General features: G+C 44.7%; 1 protein-coding gene across 1 annotated transcript; it reads left to right on the top strand.

Annotated features, from left to right (window-relative positions):
• The first annotated feature begins 33 nt into the window (after positions 1-33).
• On the top strand, positions 34-21,368 carry TRIM37 (tripartite motif containing 37). Its single transcript, XM_039562721.1, has 25 exons — positions 34-220; positions 1,478-1,579; positions 2,894-2,934; positions 3,508-3,624; positions 3,903-3,990; positions 4,824-4,946; positions 6,088-6,211; positions 6,934-7,001; positions 7,473-7,597; positions 8,288-8,338; positions 8,602-8,683; positions 10,052-10,128; positions 10,535-10,714; positions 11,245-11,359; positions 11,481-11,693; positions 12,079-12,215; positions 12,910-13,007; positions 13,971-14,171; positions 15,797-16,108; positions 16,727-16,855; positions 17,338-17,521; positions 18,178-18,296; positions 19,733-19,885; positions 20,424-20,502; positions 20,799-21,368. The coding sequence occupies exons 1-25, from the start codon at positions 200-202 to the stop codon at positions 20,800-20,802; spliced, it is 2,943 nt and encodes a 980-aa protein (XP_039418655.1). The 5' UTR covers positions 34-199; the 3' UTR covers positions 20,803-21,368.
• The last annotated feature ends 563 nt before the right edge of the window (positions 21,369-21,931 follow it).

Below are 21,931 nucleotides of genomic sequence, written 5' to 3'. Positions count from 1 at the left end.
GCGGCCCCGCGCATGCGCAGCACGGGCGGGGCGGGGCGGCCGCGCTGCCGCGGTCACGGCCCGGCGGGTGCGCGGGGCCGGAGCGCCGAGTCCGCTCCTAAAAAACAACTCTCCTGGAGCCTCCGCTCCTCACCCGCGGGCACGGAGAGGGAGGCCGGGGACAGCCGTCCCCGCTCCCTCCGCCGGCGGGGCCGCAGCCATGGACGAGCAGAGCGTGGAGGTGAGCGGCGGGCGGGCGGGCGGCGCGCGCTCCCTCAGGGCGGTGAGGGGGCAGCGGCTGCGGCTTCTCCTCCGCACCCTCCCGGTTTGCCGGGGCCCCTCGGAGGGTCCCTGTCCCCTGTGTGAGCGGGGGAAAAAGGCCGAGTGGTACCAAGCGGCGGCGGCCCGGGCGCTGGGAACAGCCTGCGGCGCTGCGGGGCTTGGCTCGGGTGGGCAGGGAGGCGGCAGGTGGGGAGGGGGTCGGAAATGAGCTGGCGGAGCTCCGCAGGTGCCAGTTCCGGAGGTGGATGGATCTAGGGATGGATGGGTGGGTGGGTGGGAAGAGACCTGGCACACACGGAACCCGCCTTGGCACCGTGGCTGTAACCCGGCAGCTCAAACACCTGCTGGGGGCTGTGTCACAGCCAGGCTGGGGAAGAATGTAAAAGACCGGCTGTGATCGCCTCCTGTAAACGCATATGGTGCGTTTCAATGGCTCGCAACTGTTAAAGAAGACATTAATATATGGGAGATACTGTGGTATCTTTAAAATTAAAGATGTCGTGCTTTTGTGCTGATTCACAATCTCAATGATGTGGGGAGAAAAATTAGCACCTCTGAAGGACCTTATGAAGTTCCATAGTTAAAACCAGAAGGGTTATAGCTCCTGTATGATACAGAAGGTAAAACTTCTTTATCAGTTAACTATCTATCAATATGGAAAGCAAACATTGCTTTCAAAATACCTTTCTTGTTTGAGAAATGTTTTTATCACCCAGGATTGATTAAATGGGGTAGAAGAGAGTGTAGAAATTATAGAGCTGGTGCTAATGGTAGACCTTAAAAAAAAATAAGTCTTTTAAAAATAAAAAAAATACCCAATTCAATTCAAGCCCTCTTGTTTGTAACACGTACATGCACTTACCACAATTCAGAAATAGTTTAGTGCCAGTCCACTGTCTGCAGGTACAACACCGTTTCTTCTGGCAACCGCTCGATCACAAGCAGGAATATCTTGGCTACAGGAAGGACTGCTCCAAAAGAGATAAGACAAATAGAAGCTGTTCCTTGAAGAAGGAGAATAGTGTTTTAAAATGGGTGCTGGGAGCTGGTGCAGTGTAGGAGAAGCTGAGGGGGAGAGTTGTTATGTCCACGTTATGTCTCCCTCGGAGATGCGCTGTTTGGAACGGAACTGAAACCTGGCACTGTGCCTGGAAAACAAATGCAGCCCTGGTGTGTTTGAAGCATGTTTAACAATAGTGATAATCCCCCTTTGCAGAGCATTGCCGAGGTGTTCCGATGTTTTATTTGTATGGAGAAGCTGCGGGATGCCCGCCTGTGCCCTCACTGCTCCAAGCTCTGCTGTTTCAGCTGTATCCGTGTGAGTTTGCTTGGTTTGGTTTATTCTTTCAAATGTTCGAACTGAAAACTGAGCTTATGAAGACATTCTTTTCCTGGAGTTCCAAGGATTCCTTTTTTTTTTTTTTTTTATTTCCTCCTTTAGTTTCCCTTTCAAAACCTTTTATAACACCCCTGAGGAAGAAGTAGGCAGGCTGTGCATTGCCTTCAGTGGTGCTAATTATAGGCACCATCTGGAATAATTGCTTTAAGGAAGAGACACACAATGATCCCTTCTTTAGCACCTCCTGAGAGTTGGCGATGCCTGCATGGAAGACAAAAGTTGGGACAGAAATCAGATGCTGACTTTGCATCTGGTAAGGTCATAGCATCACCTCCTGTATCCTGGAGGTGTTTTATAATGCTTGTCAGGCTGGTGTGGTGTGATCAGCTGGGGCTAAATCTTTCTCAGGGGAGTCTGAGGCAGCATCTCAGTCCTCATTCCTTTGTTGAGGCCGTGGTTCCCAGTGTATCACGCTCCAGTTCCAAATCCAGATGCTGTTTTGTGTTGGTGTAGCAGCAAAAGGTTCAGCTGAGGTTTCCAGACCTCCAGTAGTATTTCCAGAAATTGGAACAGACGTTCATCCTTCGCTCTGGAAGCTCTGACAAGAGCTGTAGGTGAAGGATTTGTGCTGCATATTAAGGATTGTAGATGACATATTGTTGCTGGGTGGTGAGAGATTATTCATGAGACTCTTTAAATGTAGTAGAGAGCTGACAAATATAAACCCATCAACTGCTGAGCTTTTACACTTGTGAGCTGTAGTGGGCAGGTGAAGTTCTTTGCTCAGCTGTTTGTCCCTGGAGCTTTCTGGAAGAGAAACATTCCCAGGCTCCTTGTGGATTTGATCACTGAACTTCAGGTATTTAATTTGTCTATAAATAACCCAAGAGGAAGAAATAAATTATCTTGAAGACTAATTAGACTCTGAAAAAGATACTTGTGGTGTCTTTTTCTTTCCTTTATTGAAACACACTCTTTAGTCTAAGACTCTGGGAATCTGCCAGGTGGGTGGTTTCTAATGCAATATTTGGTACCTCAAAATTCTCTGTATAATTTTAACTGAAGCATCTCTGACATCTGAAGCCAAGTGGTTGCTTGTTACTAAGACACAAGTAGCAGCTTCTTCTGTGACTAAGTGGTTGAACAGTTAAATTGAAAATTTGTTGAAAAAAGGAAAAAAATATAGGAAAGCTATAATAAAAATAAGTAACTCTTAATTAATGATGGAACATGTTTGCCTGCAGTTCTTTCATTCCACTCTGTTTAAAAAGGTTTTTCCTTTTTTCATCACAGCGTTGGCTGACTGAACAAAGAGCTCAGTGCCCTCATTGCAGGTAAGGTATTTTTAATATCAGGAATTGAGTGGATTGTCCTGTTATGATCAATCTCTTTTTCAGTGCAGGTTGCACTATATTTTTAAGCTTGATTTTTTTTTTTTTTTTTTTTTGAGACCTGCCTGCTGTTTCTATAAAAATTGGCCCTGGTATAATACTTATTGTAAAATGTGTTCTAGTTTTGTGACAAGCTAAGCAGGATCTTTGTTCTTCCCACATAACACTGCTGTGTACGTAGCTGGTGTAATAAGAGTAACTAGAGGGAATTCCTCTTTATATTCTTCTTACAAAAGTCAGAGCCCAGAAGCTTCAGTTTTCAGTGTGAAAGTGTCCATTTTTTATGCCTGTAATTTGTGTGATGTGCTCATGCAGCTATCCTGTATCCTACCTCTCCCCAGTCCTCAAATGAGCTAATTGACTTTTTTTCCCTTGGAATAACTATTACAATTTCTGCTTTTTTTTTTTTGCCTGTGTCTCTTCTAGTAGTGTAGAATTGAACTGAATTCACTTCAGTGCTTCTCCTTTGGCTCCTGGAGCCAAATTCCTGCTCTAACTATGCCATCCTTCTTGCAGAGCCCCCCTGCAGCTCCGAGAGCTTGTCAACTGTCGCTGGGCAGAGGAGGTCACACAGCAGCTGGACACACTTCAGCTCTGCAGCCTCACAAAGCATGAAGAGAATGAAAAGGACAAGTAAATGGAGTGTTCTTTGCATGAAGTGTTTTGTGGCTTGCGTTCTAGGAGCCAATTTTAGTAATGTACTCTCTGTATCTGTGAAGTGCTTCTTGAGAGAATACTAAAAGCAACATTAATCTTACAGAAGGTTTTTACTGAATGTAACTGTTCTTGCAAAAGATGTTTTGTGCTTTACTTGCAGGATTGTGTAGCAAAACAAGTGAAAATATTAAATTGAGTTTGTAGAAAATTCATTGCTGTTTTCTGTTGGTGATATGTGTATTTTTTGGTTTAAGGTGTGAAAATCATCATGAGAAGCTCAGTGTTTTCTGCTGGACCTGCAAGAAGTGTATCTGCCACCAGTGTGCACTTTGGGGAGGAATGGTAAGAGGAGACTTGCTGGAATGCACATGGTGTGAGAGACTTCAGGCTTTGTGTCTGACAGTGGTTTTGAAGAACTAGAAATGCTGTGAAACTGCTGTTACAGCTGTTGGATTGCCATGCAAATCCTGCAGTTTTATGTGTATTTATTACTTAATGACATTGCTTGTGAAACACAATACTTTTTGTTTGTAGTTAGAGAAGGAAATTGAATTTTTGCCAAAAGCAGGTCAGAATTGCCTTCCTTGTTATAACCTTCATGATGTCTTGGACAAATTCTGTGTGATGGAGAGAGTTTTGTGGGCAAAGGAAGAAGCCTTGCTCAAAAAACACAGATAACACTTGTTATTTAACTGCCCTGGCCTCTAATCTCCAAAGCTGTAGCACAGTTCCTCAGAGTTTATCCATCCAGCTGGGTATTTCAAGGAGAAACAGCTGTTGCTGTCTGGAATGTAAGTGGTTAACAGTGTGCTGCCTTTGTTTGGGAAGGGTGTTTTAATAATAATGATAAAAATAAACCTTCTATCAATATTTGATTTGGTAAAGGACTGTACAGTGAATGAAGCAGTTTATTTTTGGAGGACTCTTGAGACTCCAAATAACTCCTGACAGGAAGTTTTGATGGAATGAGAGCCAAATTCATGACTTCTTACAAAGGGAAGCGAAAGACTGACTTCCTACATACAATCTGCTTTGGAACCTTTCCAGAACGAGTGATACACTCATAGGCTTTCTTCCCTTCTCTTTCAGGAATTTAATAGGAGTGGAATAAAGTGGAAAAGAGATGCTCTGTTACTCACCACCTCCTCCTCCTCCCCCTTTTTCTCTTTGAACAGCATGGAGGACACACTTTTAAACCACTGGCAGAAATCTACGAGCAGCACGTCACAAAAGTAAATGAAGAAGTGGCAAAGCTTAGGAGAAGACTCATGGAATTGATCAGTTTGGTGCAGGAAGTGGTAAGGAAGTTTTCCTGTAGTATTCCAGTGGCAAAGGGTAACTGTAAAGTGGGAAGTGGAAGTAGTACCTGTTAGAAGGTGATGGGATTATTCCACAGTGAGATCTTTTTGCTTTTTCATTTGACTCTTCTTATACAATGTGAAAAGATCAAAATATTCTCAGCTCTGGTTTAGAGTTAGGTAATACAATTTTTCTTTTGGTGAGTGCTGTTTAAAAGCTGGAGTTGCACAGTACTTTGAAAGATGTGTTTTTGTCAACACTTAAAGTACATTCTGTCAGGCTAAATAAGAATAAAAGTGCTTTATTCTAGCAGCTTGTTTTCCTTTTCCTAGGATAATAATCTGTAAATGCATTTGAGTCTGCAGGATGAGCAGCTCACCAGTTGGAGATTTGTTCGTGTATCTCCTTTTTCTTCCCTGTGAACGTGTCAGATACAAATATTGGCACATTCAGCTTGGGCAGTTTCAGTGGGAATTCCAGCAATTTGATGCAGTTTCTTGGTTCCCAGGAAGGATTACTTTTGTGTTACATTTATGATGTGTAGTCTTTGTGCAGATAAAATCAGAAATTTTTTGATTGAGTTTCTGTATGATTTTTGCCTGTTGTTCAGGTGGTTGTTTGCCACATGCACTGATAGTTTTGCTCTGCTCCAGCTCAGATGTGACTTTATCACCACATGGGCCACTTGTGTTTATAAAATGCTGAGAGTTTGTGGCCTTCCCCTGCCAGGGAGATAGATGCTGGTTTTATCCATTATTGTTACCACAAAGAGCTTTTCTGTTTTTATCACATCATTCTTGTTACCACAAAAATAATTTTTCTGTGCTGCACAAGTTGCAGAAGAGAAACTGGCAGCTGCATTTACAGGTCTGATACTAAAGAATCCCCATATGACAAATCCCTGTGTGATGAGACAATGTTGCTCAGCTTCCCAATTAACCTTTGGGCACGCTGAGGGACCTGGTGAAATCCTGGCTGCTCCAGGAGCAACGCTCAAAACCAAAGCTCCTGTTTTTCCTCATGGGGGATTTAGGGAGACATAAGCATTTCTGGGATCTGAGAGAGTGGAGTTAAGGTGTGAATGAGTGGAAGATGCAGATGTGTGAAGGCTTTTGTCCATGTTTTTCCTGCCGCGTTCAGGAGCGGAACGTGGAGGCCGTGCGCAGCGCCAAGGACGAGCGCGTGCGGGAGATCCGCAACGCCGTGGAGATGATGATCGCCCGCCTGGACACCCAGCTCAAGAACAAGCTCATCACTTTGATGGGTGGGTATTGGCCTCTGTGAGGAGGAGGAGAAATTTGTTAACAATGTATAAATCCGCTGAGAAACTGTTTTCCTGGGAGCATGACTCCTTCCACGCTGCCTGGTGTTGAGCAAGCTCACTGCTGGTAGAAAACTTCCACCTGCAGCAAAGCTTTTGGTTAATGAGGTAGTTACTGTGATAAGTTCTAAATTTGACATAACCTGATTATATTCTATTAAAAACTCCTATATAATATCTTGGAAAACATTCCCATCTAGCTGGAGGATGTTTAGCACCTTTCAACTAAAGTGCTTTTACTTCATCATTTATGTTGGTCAAGAAGTGGATCTTTCTAATTAGAAAAGTTTGAAAATTACATCTTTGTGATAAATGCTCCTTTTAGTGTAATTTTAATATGAGTGAGGCTTGTCTGGATAAGAGTCAAAACTGCTTTTTTTTGTGTCCAAAAAAGCACCCCAAAACAACAATTCTGCTGTTTCTGGGACACAGAGGGTTTCGTTACTGACTTAACCTCAAATGAGTTCTTCACTACAGCTCTAATTAAAAACGTAGACTTGCTTTTCAAATGCTTTCTCAATCAACCTTGGTATATTTAGAAATCCTTTACCTTAGTATGTTCTGGGGCAGCTTCCATGTGAGGGAAAAAAGAAAATGAAAAGTACACTTTCTTAAGAAATAGTATGTGGTTTTGGGGGTTTTTACCATGTCTTTTCTTTAAACAGGTCAAAAAACATCACTTACTCAAGAAACTGAACTTCTAGAAACCCTGCTTCAAGAAGTAGAACATCAGGTGATTATGAAAAGAGATCCCTCCTCAGTTGGCTTTTCTTGATTTCTTTTTCATTTTAAAACTATTAATTGATGGAGATTTCTGGAGGATATCTCTTCACTGAAGTGGCCTTAGGTTGCACGATTTCTTCTTAAAAACAAGTACGTCTTCTAGAAACACTCAAAAGGTGTTGTATTGCTTGAAAAACTAGTACAGGGATTAGTGGCAATATCGTACAAAACTACCCAGTTGTATATAAATTAGTTTAACCTAAGGGAAATACACACTAGTTGTTGTAACTTTCATTGTGGAATTCTGGAAAACAAAATAACCAAAACCCAAAACCTCCAAGCTCCCTTTTACGTTGTGTCGTGGGGAAACTTTCTGAAGCTGTGACAAACGTGCAATTTAGTTGTTTAAAAAGAAAAGTGGATAAAACATCTGATTTTTGCTCAGCTAAGGATTTTTTTCCTTCCTTTTTTCCCTGTATAGTTACGGTCCTGCAGCAAGAGTGAGCTGATATCCAAAAGCTCAGAGATCCTGATGATGTTCCAGCAGGTCCATCGGAAGCCCATGGCCTCGTTTGTCACCACTCCTGTCCCCCCAGACTTCACAAGGTGAGTGTTGCATTTCTGTTCTGTTTGTTCAGTGTTTAAAAACATATTTAAAGTACTTGAGAGGAGAGTTTTCCTCTTAGCTTACTCCTGGTAGTAACCTGTGCTGCAAGTAGGCTTTTCTGTCCCAGCAGGGCTCATTTTGTGTCTGTAGTCCCTGCTGGGGAGTCAGGACAGTGGTTTCCAGCTCACAAGTTTTTTTTTTTTCTCTTTTACACTTAGTTTACTGATTTGTCCTTTTTTCTCTTATTATTGGGTCATTCAGTATATAATTGCCAGGCTCTCATGAGATGCCTCTGCAGGTCACCTTAATTCAGAATATACAGCCAAAACCACTTCATAGCACAATTCTGCATCAGGAGAATGCTGCTGGTGCTGGGTTCTGAGGGAGCCTGTGCTGAAAAAATGTCTTCAAAAAATGGAAAGTCAGAGAAGTCTCAAGAATTCCTCAGCAAAAATTGGTTTGGCTGTGTCTTGGTTTAAATCTGAATGTTCATTTTCTAGTGGCACCAAGGTATCTCCTCCTAAGGAGGCTTATAAATGGAATTACACTGCAATAACCCAGTGTAGTCCTGGTGAATTGCAGTGGCTCTGGTGACCTAAATCATCTAAAATTCTTCTACAGATTGTGAAAGTTGGGATTTTTAATGCCATGTTATTCAAGTGTAATGTGTTTATTCTTTTCCCCCACAGTGAATTGGTTCCAGCCTATGACTCAACTACATTTGTCTTGGAAAACTTCAGGTAAGAATGTATCTTAAATTACTGTGAATATTGGGAACATCCTTCTGTTCCTTCTCTACATGAGAAATGTTATTTAAAACACAGAATAATCTCCACAGAAAACTGTGAGATGTGGACTAAACTACAGAAATTCCATTAACAATCTCTTGTTTACCAGGTGAACAATTATTTTCCATGAGAAGGACAATTGCCTGTGCAGCTCATGGCTCCATGAGGGGTTTGCTTTGTCCCAGTACCAAATATTTTTCCTCCTCTCTCACCAGTACCCTGCGCCAGCGAGCGGATCCCGTGTACAGCCCTCCCCTGCAGGTGTCAGGACTGTGCTGGAGATTAAAAGTTTACCCGGTGAGTTTTGTCTTCAACTGCAGTTTTTATTCCATCCCAGTTCATTCCCAGGTTTTCCAGTGAGGAATCATCAGTTTGTCTCATGCTGTATATGAAAAGCTGTAGGAAAAGAACATTTTAAGAATTGATCACCAACCACTGGGGAATTCCCTCTCTGCCTCCAGATCTCCAGTGAGAACATTCTCAGTATAGTTTGTCTGGTTAATTTAAAAGCAATTAAAGATGGGTCCTACTAATATGGCATAGGAACCTTAATAGATATTTTAATGCCTCAGTGTTTTTTGCAGATGTTCCTTACAGAACTGAGGTACAGAGTAACTTACTCTATGTTTGAGTAATACTTACTGGGGAAGGTGGGAGGAGGACCAAGTATTAGTTGTTGACTTTGCATTTAATTCTCAAACTGGACATTAAAATGTGTATTTTGCTATGTCCCTTCAGTGGGCCGAATATTCCAGTTTCTGAAGCTTTGTCCATGTTGGAATGTTGACCCCCAAGCTGGGATCTTTCCACATTCCCTGCTCTGGTCAGTGCTGCTCCTGCAGCTGTGTGGAGAAGGAGGAGTTTGGTGGTGGAGCACCAGCTCTGTCTTAGTGATTTTTGTGGCATCCTTGGAGAATTGACTCTGTAAGTGAAGCCCATGGATGCCCAGAATTGTATTATTGCAGTGCAGAGGTGGAACTGTGTGGAAGTTTCCAGAGTACTGTAAATTCAGGATTAGCTCCATGAGCTGTGCTGTCAGAAGGCATTAAAATTTATTTTTTCAATGGTAAGTTGAAATGTTTCTTCAAGCTGGAGGATTCAAGTTGAGCCATTCTTCATCCTTGATTCAGGTGAGTGTAATGGAGGTTTTGCTGTATTTTTTCTTGACTTCTGGTGACTCTAATATTGTTGCTTAGTTAACTGCCCTAACTTTTCATGTTGCATGGGATTTTTTTCTGAACAAATTGCTCTTTTCTCAAAAAATAAGTAGCTTTGAAATGTGACTGTATGTAAAATATTTCAGAACTAATGTTTAACCTGAAATAATATTTTTCTGGTACATTAAGTGTTTGTCTATTCAGACTTCCACTTAATCAAATACCTAAAGTGCTATTAGAGTAATTAAAGCTTTGTCTTGAGATTTATATCTGAGATACCAGCACTGCACTGTGTATGTGCTTCTTGTTGATTCATGTTACAGTAGGAGGCCACTGAAGTCTAAAAATCACAACTGTAACATCCAAAGTAGATTCCTGCTGCAAATCCAGTGTTGATTGAAGCTATTTTCTAAACTTTTCTAAGTCTTCTGTATCAGTGCTTTGGTTTTTTTTATTTTTTCTGTTTTTTCCTTTCTATTTTTAATGAACCTCTCAATTTCATTTCAAGGATGGAAATGGAGTAGTTCGGGGCTACTACCTGTCAGTGTTCCTGGAGCTGTCTGCTGGGTTGCCAGAGACATCCAAGTAAGCAAACCTGCAGTAAGGACAGATGGTGGGGTTTTTCTGTCAGTGTTTGCAGAGACTGCAGAGCCCTTGGGAAAAGAATGGTGAGACTTCTGTTGTCCATTGAGCTTTGAATCAGGCACAGAGATAATATTTTAAAGTTGTTACTCAGTGGCTTTCTTGAGATAAAAAAGAAGGTGGCAAAAGAACTGATAAGAGTATCTGTGTGGTAGTTTGGTCTTGGAGTTCTCTACTCCGTTTTCCTTTTCCTTTTCCTTTTCCATTTCCTTGTTTATTTAAGTGTTCAGTAAAATTGTAAGCCTGACTCACCCATTCAGCTGGGCAGGGAAGTGCAGCTCTTAAACCTGACCCACTCAGAAATTCGGACACCTTTTGGCCCTAATCCCTGTGCCTTTCCCCTGGGCAGGTATGAATACCGTGTAGAAATGGTCCATCAATCCACCAATGATCCCACCAAAAACATCATTCGGGAGTTTGCCTCTGATTTTGAAGTTGGGGAATGTTGGGGTTACAACCGATTCTTCCGCCTGGACCTGCTGGCCAACGAGGGCTACTTGAACCGACAGAATGACACCGTGATCCTCAGGTGGGGCTTCCCTGCTCTCCTTTCAAAGTATCATCACCAATCTACTGCTGAAATAGGGAATAATTAACCGGTTGAATTTAAAAGATTAGTGATGTGTTTTGCTCTAAATGGATTTCACTGTCAGCAGCTTTAAAGACGGAAATGTGCCAAAGGGAGTTGTGGAAATGTTATCTTTCTTGGAGGAGTAGCTGCTCCTGGCACTAATGAGGGTTAGAGACCTGTAGCTACCAGAATTAAAGGAAAAAGATGCTTTCTCCCTCTCTTTAGAACCAGTTGTAGTGAGCATTGGAGAACTTTGGGAATAAAGGAAGTCTGTGAGTCTCTCCTACAGAACTCACTGTGGACAGTCAGGGTGTTCAGGACACTGAGTCCACAAGGACCTGTTGTCTGTTAAGTTTATTTCACCACTAGATTTTAAGTTTTAAGGTTTTTCTGCAGGGCTTTTTTGGATGGAGGAAGGGACATTTTAGAAACAAACCCCAAACCAAACAAACTCCTTCAGAAAACCCCTTTTGAATGTTCCTTTGAAGGTTCCAAGTGCGCTCACCAACCTTCTTCCAAAAGTGCCGGGATCAGCACTGGTACATTGCTCAACTGGAAGCAGCTCAGACAAGTTATATCCAGCAAATAAATAACCTAAAAGAAGTAAGTGGGATGTTTGTGAATGTAAATCACCTGTTAGAGTGTAGCTGCAAGTTAACAAAGGTGCTTGATTTGGTGATGCTGCTCCATTGTTGTCTTCTCTGTTATTTTTCTCACCTTTTAGAGGCTTGCGATTGAACTGTCCCGGACTCAGAAATCCCGAGGGGTTTCCCCTCCAGACACTCACCTCAGTCCCCAGAACGATGAGGGCACAGAGACAAGAGCAAAGAAACCTGGACAAAGCATTGAAGCACTGCTGGAGAATTTCACTGCTCCAGGATTAGCACGGGAGAACAAGGAAGAGGAGGAAGAGAAGACCCAGCAGGAAGACTTCAATGTAGGAATTCTCTGTTTCCTGCCTCTGTTTATATGTAGCTTTCTGTGATAAGGCAGCAATAGAAACAGGGGAGCTTCTGAATTGTAAATGAGGTTTATTATCCTTGCTATGGAAATAGGAGCTGACACACTTGAAAGCTGTGAGAGGTGACTCCAGAGAGATGTTCCAGAACAGAGCTTAAAAGATCCCACCACAAAAAATTCTCCAAGTTGCAGCTGAAAAATCTGACTTGTGTTTGTTCCCAGCCTTTAATGTGCTTTGAGAGCCCCCTCACTGCTGTGTGATAGTGACACAAGGGACAGAGAGTGTCTGCTCATAGCTTTTGGGGATGCATCAAGGTGCAAGTGAATGTTTCTTTATCAAAAACCTCCTGTTTTTCCTGTAGCATGAGCTCTCAGATGGTGACCTGGATATAGATCTTGCTGGTGAAGACGAGGTGAACCACCTTGATGGCAGCAGCTCTTCAGCAAGTTCAACAGCAACCAGTAACACTGAAGAAAATGATATTGATGAAGAAACTATGTAAGTAACTTTAAATGCCTTTCAGATCATCCTGTGCCTTGTACCCAGGGTAATCATCCCAATTCCAGTGGAAACTGAGTAATTTGCTGGGGTGTGTGGGATTCCAGTGTGATTTGAGAGGTGGTTCCTATACTGGGAGCAACATGAACTGATAGAGTTAGTGCTAAACATTGAATTTTTGGTCAGCTAATTACTGTCTTTCTGATCTCTTTATTTATGTTAGTGCTGCATTCTGTCTTTGACAAGTGATAATCTGTGAAGGTTCTTTCCCAAAACACTATTAAGAAATCTGTCTCAGCACTGTAACAGAACAGAGGTCTGGTATTGGGAAGTGTTGTAGTAGTAGGAGAGTGATGATAAGGACAGGTATTTAAATTAGGGAATTCAAGGCTGAGCAGAGCTGATGTCAAATCCTGGAATCTTAATTAAAACGTGAGAATGTGCTGCAACACTTACAAATACAGGAGTTGCAGGATCAGATTTTGCAGTCTAGGTACATATGGCACTTCTGGCCTCTTGGTTAATGAGTCAGTCATTTAATTACTACACTTCATTTGTTCAGTTTGGGTAGCTTGGAACGCAGGAAATACAATTTACAGCACTTTATGTTGTTTTTTTGTGCCATAACATTTAACAAGATCTGAGGAAAGCTAACAGTTGTATTCTCCTTTTCCCACCCTGATCATCCCCGAAGGTCTGGAGAGAATGATGTGGAGTACAGCAGTACTATGGAGCTGGAAGATGGAGATCTCATGGAGGATGCAGCAGCTGCTGCTACTCCTGGAGCATCAGGTATGAAAAACGACTCCAGAATTCCCATAAAAGCGGAACGCTGCTGGATTCCTTCCCCTGCTCCTCTTGGAAGCGACTCCAAGCTGCGTGTTCTGCAGGCAGTTCTATTTTGGGAACTGCTGCATCATGTGGTTTGTACTGATTATTGCAGTGTAGCAGAAACACTTCATTGGTTCAATAAAAAAAAAAGGGGGGGGGGAATCATCTGAAGGTGCTGGTTTAAAAATGATGTCAAAGTTTGGAGGGCAGCTTTGTGTCTCTGAAATTCCTGAGAAGGAATTTTTACTGATGTCTGTGTGACCTCTGAGTGGGTGACACATTCACTTGGGGCTTAGTGCACTGCAAAACCCAAAGAATCTGGAGGGAATAAGGTAAAGAATCCTCACAAGTCAAGCAGAAATACATTTTAAATGCAACACAGAAAGGTGTTCTGGGATTTTTTGCAGCCTAGAGATGATCACAGCCCAAATTAGCCATAAGATTCTGAAAGAAACATATCTATATGGAACACAGAGATATATTATGGAATTTAGGACAAAGATGCCAGAAGCGGCATTCTCTGGAATTGGTATTTGTGCTGCTGTACAAGTCTGTTGGTGCTTGAACGACAGAACTCCCTATTTGAAAGTTCTGAAGTTCAGAGACAGACATGTTTGTCTCCTTACTCCTTTAGAGTAAGTCTAATCTTTGTCTTGATCTGTTAACAAATCTGTTTATGAAGAGATTTTTATAAAAGGTAGGAAGTGGAGCACTTCCCCCTTTCCAGTTGTTTTTATTTTACTCTTCAATTAGAAGCATATCTGATTGCTTTCAGCACCCAGAAATCCATGAAATACTGGTGTCTCCTTATGTTTCATGGGATGCTTTCATTCCTAATCTGCTTGTGTAAGTCTTTTTATTTTTCCCAGGGAATAATGCGTGCCTGTGTCCCACACATGCCACCTTTGTGTCTCTCCTGGTCAGGCACCAGCCACAGCTACAGCAGTGCCAGTGGGAGACCCTCGCGGCGGGGAGCCAGCGCCCTGGGCTCCACAGCCAGCAGCAGTCTGCTGGATATAGATCCCTTAATTTTAATCCACTTGTTGGACCTAAAAGACAGAAATGGCATGGAAAACCTTTGGGGCCTTCAGCCACGTCCTCCTGCCTCTCTTCTGCAGAACAGAGGTAACTACACCATGCATCTGATGGTTTAATTCCAGCCTGGAAATGCTGTGGGATGACTGAAAAGCCCCTTTCCTGGAAGGGGTTGGCACTGGAAGCCAACACAAAACACAATTCTGTGCTGAGGCAGCAGCTTCACCTCTCCCTGCATACAGCTGGAGTGGCTGGAAGTACTTGGAGCACGGTGCAAACCAACAAAATAAATCCTGGAATTTAGAGGCCATTAGAACTAGAAAAATATGACTGATTGTAAGGCTGGAAAAGGAAAAAAAAGAAAATGGATCAAAATGTTAGAAGCCAAAAATAGTGATGGTATTTAAATAATTGAGGAATATTTGTGGTTCAGTTGGGACTCTTGACCCGAAAACAGCAATTAACTCCATGTGCAGCAGCAGCAGAGCTGGCAGTCCTGGCACCCCTGGCTCTTCCTGGAGGTTGCTTGTTCCTCTGGTAGTGAGAAATTAAATGTATTATTGAGGTTTGATTGGATTTGGTCATGATTGACACTTATTTGAGCTGCTGGCTCACAACCATTTGGTGACTTTGTAGAACAAAAGAGAAATAATTGTCCCTTTGCTCCAAGCGATGCTTGGGTTTGCTGCCACAATGCCATTGGTGGTACTGAATTTAACTCCAACTCTTTGTTCCTTTGTCATTAGCTTTTTAAATGTTGTTACATAAACAGTCATGAATTTTCAGTGAGTGTAATCCATATTTCCAAAAGTGGAAGTCACTTCCAGAAGTACAAAAAAAAAAAGGGAGCAGCACATGAACTGTGAGTCCCAGTTCTGTTTTGCTTTTGGAAAAAGCCCTGGACAAAAGGAGCTCAGGAGAGGGCACTGCACTTTGTGCTGTGCCACTCAAGCAGGTGAAGCTCTCCTGTTGTGCTGAGTTGTGTGAATCTTTAGCTACTGAACACACAGCCAAAATCACCTGGTTTGTGGAGCTTCCCTTGGGATTTGACTGTTCCCAGAGCTTACTGAAGTTGGTCAGTAAAGACAAAGCTGCTGTTCCATTTGGAGTTTGCCAGACCTCACCTCCTGAGGTGAAGGTTTCTAAGAGCCACTTGACTTTAGAGTTTGGAACAGCTGAATTTGCAGTGAAAACCAGAATTTATAACACTCCAGATAGATCCAGGTTGATCTAATTCCAGCTGAGCAACACAGAGGCTTATTCAGGTATTAGCTGCTCAACCTGATCTTCTGCTGTGAGGTAATTAAGAGAACTCCTTCCCTATTTTCAGATTTCTTTGAGTTCTCTGTGTTACGAGATGTTGGTGGTCTGAGAATCTTCTAGACACAGTCAACAAGTTTTATAAAAATTTGAGATGACCTGGCAGCCTGGCTGGCAAGGTGGTAGCTCAGGTGTCACCAGAATTCCTGCAGCAGTACTGGGAGCCTGGCTTCTCCCAGTGAGCAGGACTGGGAACCTTCTTCCACGACAGGGAACAAGCCCTGCTGTCCCAGCAGCTTGGCAGTGCTTGCAGCCTCAGTGTGGTGCTGTGCCAGGACAGAATGTGTGTCCCTCGCTTTTATAGCAGGACAAAAGGTACAATTCTTAGCTCTCCACGTTTATTTGAGAATAGTTTTCCTTACCTGCTGTGTTCTCTGCCTTTTCCTTTGGCAAAGCCTCGTCCTATTCCCTGAAGGATCGAGACCAGCGGAGGCACCAGGCCATGTGGAGGGTGCCCCCCGATCTGAAGATGCTGAAAAGACTCAAAACCCAGATGGCTGAAGTTCGAAGCAAAATGTCTGATGTGAAGAACCAGCTGTCTGAAGTGAGGAGCAGCAATGCTGGCTCAGGGGAGGGACAGCCCAGCTTCTTCTCCATCGAGCAGGGGGCCCTGGCTGCCTGTGGCACTGACAGCTGCAGCAAACTGCAGGAAATAGGGATGGAGCTCCTGACCAAGTCTTCAGTCACCAGCTGTTACATAAGGAATTGTAAGTGCATGGAGGATTTAAATCATCTTTACAGGTGGTTCATGTCCCCAGCAGTTCTTCAAACTTGGGTTCAGCTGGAGATCAGAAATGTAAACCTGCTCTGCCATTGAGTTGCTGAAACTGATTTCAGCCCTTCTCTGTAAAACACCAAAACTTCACCCCACAGCCACTGCCAAACCTGATGCAGTGACAATGTTCTGAGGTTTAACCCAGGCTCTGACTGGTCTGAGCTGGTCACTCCCTTGACTGCTCTGCATCAGGCCCATCTGGGAACTTGAGGCTGTTGCAGGGAACAAATTAAAACAGTCCAGACTTGCTGGAATCTAAAATACAAGTAAGCCAGGATTTAGGTTTGTCTATCCTTTATAATCTCATGCTGGCTGAAGGAAGCTTTCTGAAGGATGTTTCAGTGCAAGGCAGGTGAACATGACTTGTGCAGTCTTGGCCAGGCTTCCCTCCAGGCCAGGCCTTTGACAGGAAGGTGTGGCAGGATCTGTGCAGGAGTGGGAGTTAATGAAAAATGAGAATAATGTGGAGCTTCACTTACAACAAGCATAAGGCCAGGGTCCAGCAGTGCTTTGAGTGAACACTTGTCACATCTTTACACTTTTTTTGCAGCTGCCAGTAAGAAAAGCACCTCAGGCAAGCCCCTTCGCTCAGGAGCAGCCGGGAGCCTGTCCCTGAGGAGAGCCATGGACAGCGGGGACGGGAACCTGCGCCTGAAGGGGGACAGCCACCCTGCTGAGGGTACCTGGGCACTGTCACCTGGGTGGGATGGAATTGGCATCTCTTGTACTAAAGCTTTTCAAGGAGTCTTTTATTTGGCAGCTGGAGTTTCCCTTAAACTTGCATGGATCCTTTCTCCCACGGAGTGTTACTGTACCTTTGATAGCTGAGCTGGGAGGCAGCACCTCACATTCACTTACCAGAACATAAATAGATGTGTTATGTTCTGGTGTCTCAGCAAATACTTCAGGAGTGAACTTGACAGTGAAAATCCCGGATCAAACAGCACTGAGCCAGGTTTAAATTGTGATTTAGCTTAGAGGGAACTCAAGGAAACTCCAGTAAGAATTTTATGGTAGTGCTGCTCCTGAGTTGCACGATGCCCTTCCCTTAGTGCAAGCACAAGAAAACCTCTACCACAGAAATTGGAATTTTGCCTCTCTCCAGCACTTAGGGAAGGAGGGGAGGGTCGTGTGGGTCACATTTGTGCTCTCTCTGCTCAGGAGGCCTGGGGAGCTCCAAGCTGAGTGCTCGGCCCCACGCTCGGGCCCTGGCTGGCCCCGGGGCTGCCGAGGCGCTGCCAAAGCAGGAGGAGAGACCCTGTGAGGGATCAGATTCTGAGCTGGGAGCTTCTGGCTTGAATGGCTTGGCTGCTGTAGAGAAGAACAGAAAAGTTGGTGCTCTGGGGTAAGGGTTTCTTCATTTTTCCTCTTATCTCCTCCCCCACCTTCCCTTGGTCTACAAAAATGCCACAATCTCCTAAAACCAGGTGCTTGCAGCATGAAAGAAAAATTACTTTGAAGTTTACTTGGTTGATGCTGTTCCCTCTGGACAGCAATTTTTGGGTTTATAACTAGGTTACAAGTTGTCTTTTTTCCTTTTTCCTTCTTTTTTTCCATTTTTCTCTTTTTTTGATCAGCTCTGGCTGGAGTTTGACACTTGGAATTGAAAGGCAGTCCAGGTCTGTTTTCCCACTTACCCTCTAACTGAAATTTAATCACTTTTGATTTCCTCATTTAAGATGATGCTTTTTGCTCTTAACTCGATTTTTCAGCTGTTTCATGATAATTCTCTGTTGGCCAGCTAAGCAAAGAGCAATGGAGTTTTCAGGTTATTCTTTCTAAATAAGTAGAGTCACCTTTTTTGGGAAAATATTCAAACTTTTCAAGGTTTTTCGATTGATTTAGAAATATTAAAATGCTAAAAAAAAAAAGCTGGAAGTTTAAGTGGGTGTGTAGGAGACTTAAATAAGGAGTAAAACTCAATGTGGTGCTAAAAGGCTTTGTTTCCACCACTGAGTTAAGGCTGAATTTCTAACGTGGGGTCTTGTATTTCTCCCCAAGTTCAAACTCCAAGGGATGTCGGATGGAAGGAGCCCAGTCTGGTGGCCTGGAGAGCAGCTCTGAGCCCGGGGAGCTGCAGGGGATGGGCTCTGAAGGTGCCTCTGCAGGACCAGAGGAAGGTAAATTGGACGTTGTGGGGGGCAGGTGCAGCGTGGCCGCGCTCCGGGCGCTGCTGCTCCGCCTCTGGAGCGGGAAAGAACGAGAGAAAACCACCCCCAAAAGCTGCTTCCATGGCTGCTGAACTTTGCTGTAATTTGGCAGCTGGAGAATAAATCTGAGTGAGGAGAGAAGAGCTCGGTGTGGCTGCTGTCGGGGCAGGATCGGGGCTGTCACGTGGGGCCATCACTCTCTGGACAAGCAGCTGCTTTTTGTACCTTGAGACAGCTCCAGGTCTCTGCTTTGCTGTTCAGTGGAGTGGCCTTGAGAAGAATTTCTTACCTAATTAAAATAGCAGTCAGTGACCTTGGCTTGTAATTCTGCTGCCTTCAGGGACAACCCCCCGTGGTAACTTTCTCCACAGCCACACGAGAGCCTCTCCAGCACCTCATTCATGCTGGGTGTTGTACATAATCCAGTTTCCTTAGAGACTTGAAGGAAAGTTTTCCTCCTCCCTTCCTGCATCCTTTCCATGCTGGAAAAAAATAACACTGCTTTTTTTTTTTTTTTTTTCCTTCTGAAAGTCCACACAGAGTTCTTCTTATCTTGCTAAAACTCTCCTGCCTTCCACCCCTGCACTAATTTGAATTTCAATGACTGGATTGTAGCGCAAAGCCTATATTAAGGTGCCAGCATCCATCTCGAGCTGCAGTGTGCAATATTGTGTGGGAGTTGGCATTTACAGAAGGTCTCTCAGTGACAAAACTGAATTTCTGCTCTTAGTCACTGCAGCGTGATCATGATGTGCTCCTGCAGTTCTGCTCTCAGAGCAGGGAGCCCAATAGGAAAACGCTTTAGAAACTGAAATACTTCATTGTTAAAAACCCCAGGAAGCAAATATTACAATTTTTTTCCCTTCAGAGGAAAAACTACAGTAGAGTTGGCCCCTCACTTTGCTTTTTCTTAGCAATGAGTATCAGCTCTTAAGAGGCTGAGCCAAGCAGACCCTGTGTTGTCCACAGAGAGTTCTGGCTGCCCAGTGCCCACCCAGGGTCACCACCTGGAGACACCAACAGCTCTGGTTCTGCTTTGGAGGGGAAATTTGTTGTGTGAGACTCAAATACACTATTGCTGCTTGAAGGCTCTGGTAGGTCCATCTACCCCCCAGGTTGTGTTGCCTTTTAGCTCCTAGAAAAGCAACTTTTATTGTCTGTCCCAGTTGCTGAGTAGACTGAGCAGCTCAGCTGGTGGCATACAGGACAAATCCAGTTGTGTTCAGGGCTGGTACCCAGTGTTCTGCCAGACCCCTGAGTGCTTGGAAAGTGCTCCTTCCCTCAGTTCTCCTGATATCAAATCCCAAGAGCTGGCAGGAACTCTTCCATGGGACAAAGTCAGACGTTTCAGCTGTGCAGATCCTGCTGCCTCATTTTGCCCTGGGTGCCTCTGGTTTCTCTTGCAGCTGGGGTGTGTCAGAAGCACGTCCTTCACCTCCTGCCAGGGATGAGCAGTGACAGTGACATCGAATGTGACACGGAAAACGAGGAGCAGGAAGATGCCACCTCTCCCTCAGAGGTGTTCAACCAGGCCTTCTCTGTCCAGCCCCCCAGCGAAGGTAGAGCTGATAGAGCCTCTCTTCCCAAACATTCCCAGTCTTCCCAGAGCTCCTTGGGTACAGATCCCTGGGAGGGGCTGTGGAGGTGTTCAAGCTCAAGAAACTGCCAGTAAGATTTGGAACTCTTCTCTTGGGATCCCAATTAAAACAGCTCAAAACAGGAGAGGGAAACACTTGCTAGCCTTGAGAAGTCAGTTTAGGTGAGTCTCCTGGGAAGGGTTGGAAAACCCATAGCTCCAGTTCCCAGTTGGAACTCCCTGTATGCCAGGATTGGCACTCTAAGTAGGCTAATTCCAGGGAGGTAACCACTGCCTTAGACATGGATTTGCATCTTAATTGGCAGGAATGTGCTTCCAGCAGTTCAGAGGAGCTTCAGAAAGTCCTCTGGTTAAGCTTTCACTTCCAGTCCAATGGATCAAAGCCGTGAGGCCATGGGGGTGAAGTGTTGGCCTGAGTGAGGGGAGGGAGCATTCCCTGGCTGTTCCAGTGCTAACTGGTGAGGGTGACTGGGTTTTTCTGGTGTTGTTTTCACCCTCAGAGCACTCCTCGGTGTTACCAGATGGGGATCAAGCCAATTCTGACGATCCCAGCTTTGTTCCTGGAGAGGACAGCACCAGGTAACTGGGAAGGTTCTCCTTGGCCAGCCCTGGGGCTGCACCTTCCCTGTGCTGCTCCAGGAGCTGCAGCCACGGAGCCACTGCTCATCCTGTGTCAGGATCCTGAGCTCCCTCCGGCTCTGAGGCAGTCTGGGAGGAGGGAGGGAGGGTTGAGCTCTGAACACTTCCATAATCAGTACAAAACTGAGTGGGTTGAAGTAGCTGGCATAAAATTTTAACTCGTAAGATTGTGTTTGAAGCCTTAAAACTGCTCCAGCAGGAGCGTTTTCAGTTCAAACTGACTTTGTTTGGAGCAGGTAGAGCATGGGCTTGAGGCCTGAAGACCCACGGCTGCATCCCTGGGGAGAGGGCTGTGCATTCCCTGGAGCTGAGCCCGAGGCCGCTGTCCCTGGCTGCCTGGTTCTTCTGCCATTGTCTTAACCCTGTCCTGGGGCACAACGACCTTTGCAGGCCCAGCACTGAAGGGTGCACTCGTGCTCCACCAGCCTCAGCTGCTCTGAGGAGTGGTGGGGAAGGTGCTGAGCCCCGTCCCCGGGGGGGGGCATGAGTGTCCTGCTGTGCTGCTGGAATGAGTGTGTGACTGTCCTTGGGAATGCTGGGGGAAAACAGCCACCACTCCAGTTGTTTTCCCCAGTTGGTGACGTGGACCAACCACAGCCATTGCCAAACTCTTTGTTCGTTGCATTTTGAGCTGCTGAAATCCTTGTGAAGCTCCTCTGGGAGCTGATGCCTGGTTAGTGACAAAGCATGAGCCCGGTGTTGTCCTCGTGTGGCTGCCTGTGCCCTGTGTCCGTGTGAATGTGCTCTACAACTCCTAGTTTAAAACTGTTTGCACTTTGTTAATAAAATGAATGTTGAAATCTTCAGTCTTAGGTGTTTGTGTGTGGATAAGTAAAAGGGTGGAGGCTGTCAGGGTCAGCTCCACTTGCTGCAATGCCTGGCTGCTCATGGAGGGACTTTTTCCTGCCATCCACCTGTCACTTTTTTCCTTAATTATTCAGTGAGAAGCACTTAAACCCCCTCTGGGATTCCGTTTGTAGAAGCCAGAGGAAATGCTTAAATCTCGATTCAAACAGGAATTGAGAAGGATGCGGAGTTTTTCCCCAAAGTTGATTTATGTTTCTCAGCGGCAGAGGAAGCAGAGCCTGTTCCAGTGCTGAGCCTGCTGGGGGCCAGGGCCAGGCCCCACACCCTGGAGGTGCCTTGTGCGTGTTTGGGGCTGTGTGGTGATTACTGCACACAGCTTAATTAGGTTAATCATGGCGCTCTGCCTCTTCAGCACTTGCAGCTGCTTTACTCTCAATGAGAGGCCCAAGCTGAAGGAAATGACTGCTGAGGCACAGGGGCTGCACTCGGGGCCGTGTCCAGCTGTTGGAGGGGCAAGGGGGGAGCTGTTGATTTGCTCACCTTATGGACAACTTCTTTAGAG

The sequence above is a fragment of the Corvus cornix genome, chromosome 19 (genome assembly GCF_000738735.6).
Source record: "Corvus cornix cornix isolate S_Up_H32 chromosome 19, ASM73873v5, whole genome shotgun sequence".
Classification (NCBI taxonomy): Eukaryota; Metazoa; Chordata; class Aves; order Passeriformes; family Corvidae; genus Corvus; species Corvus cornix.
This window is presented reverse-complemented; position numbering and strand designations above follow the sequence as displayed.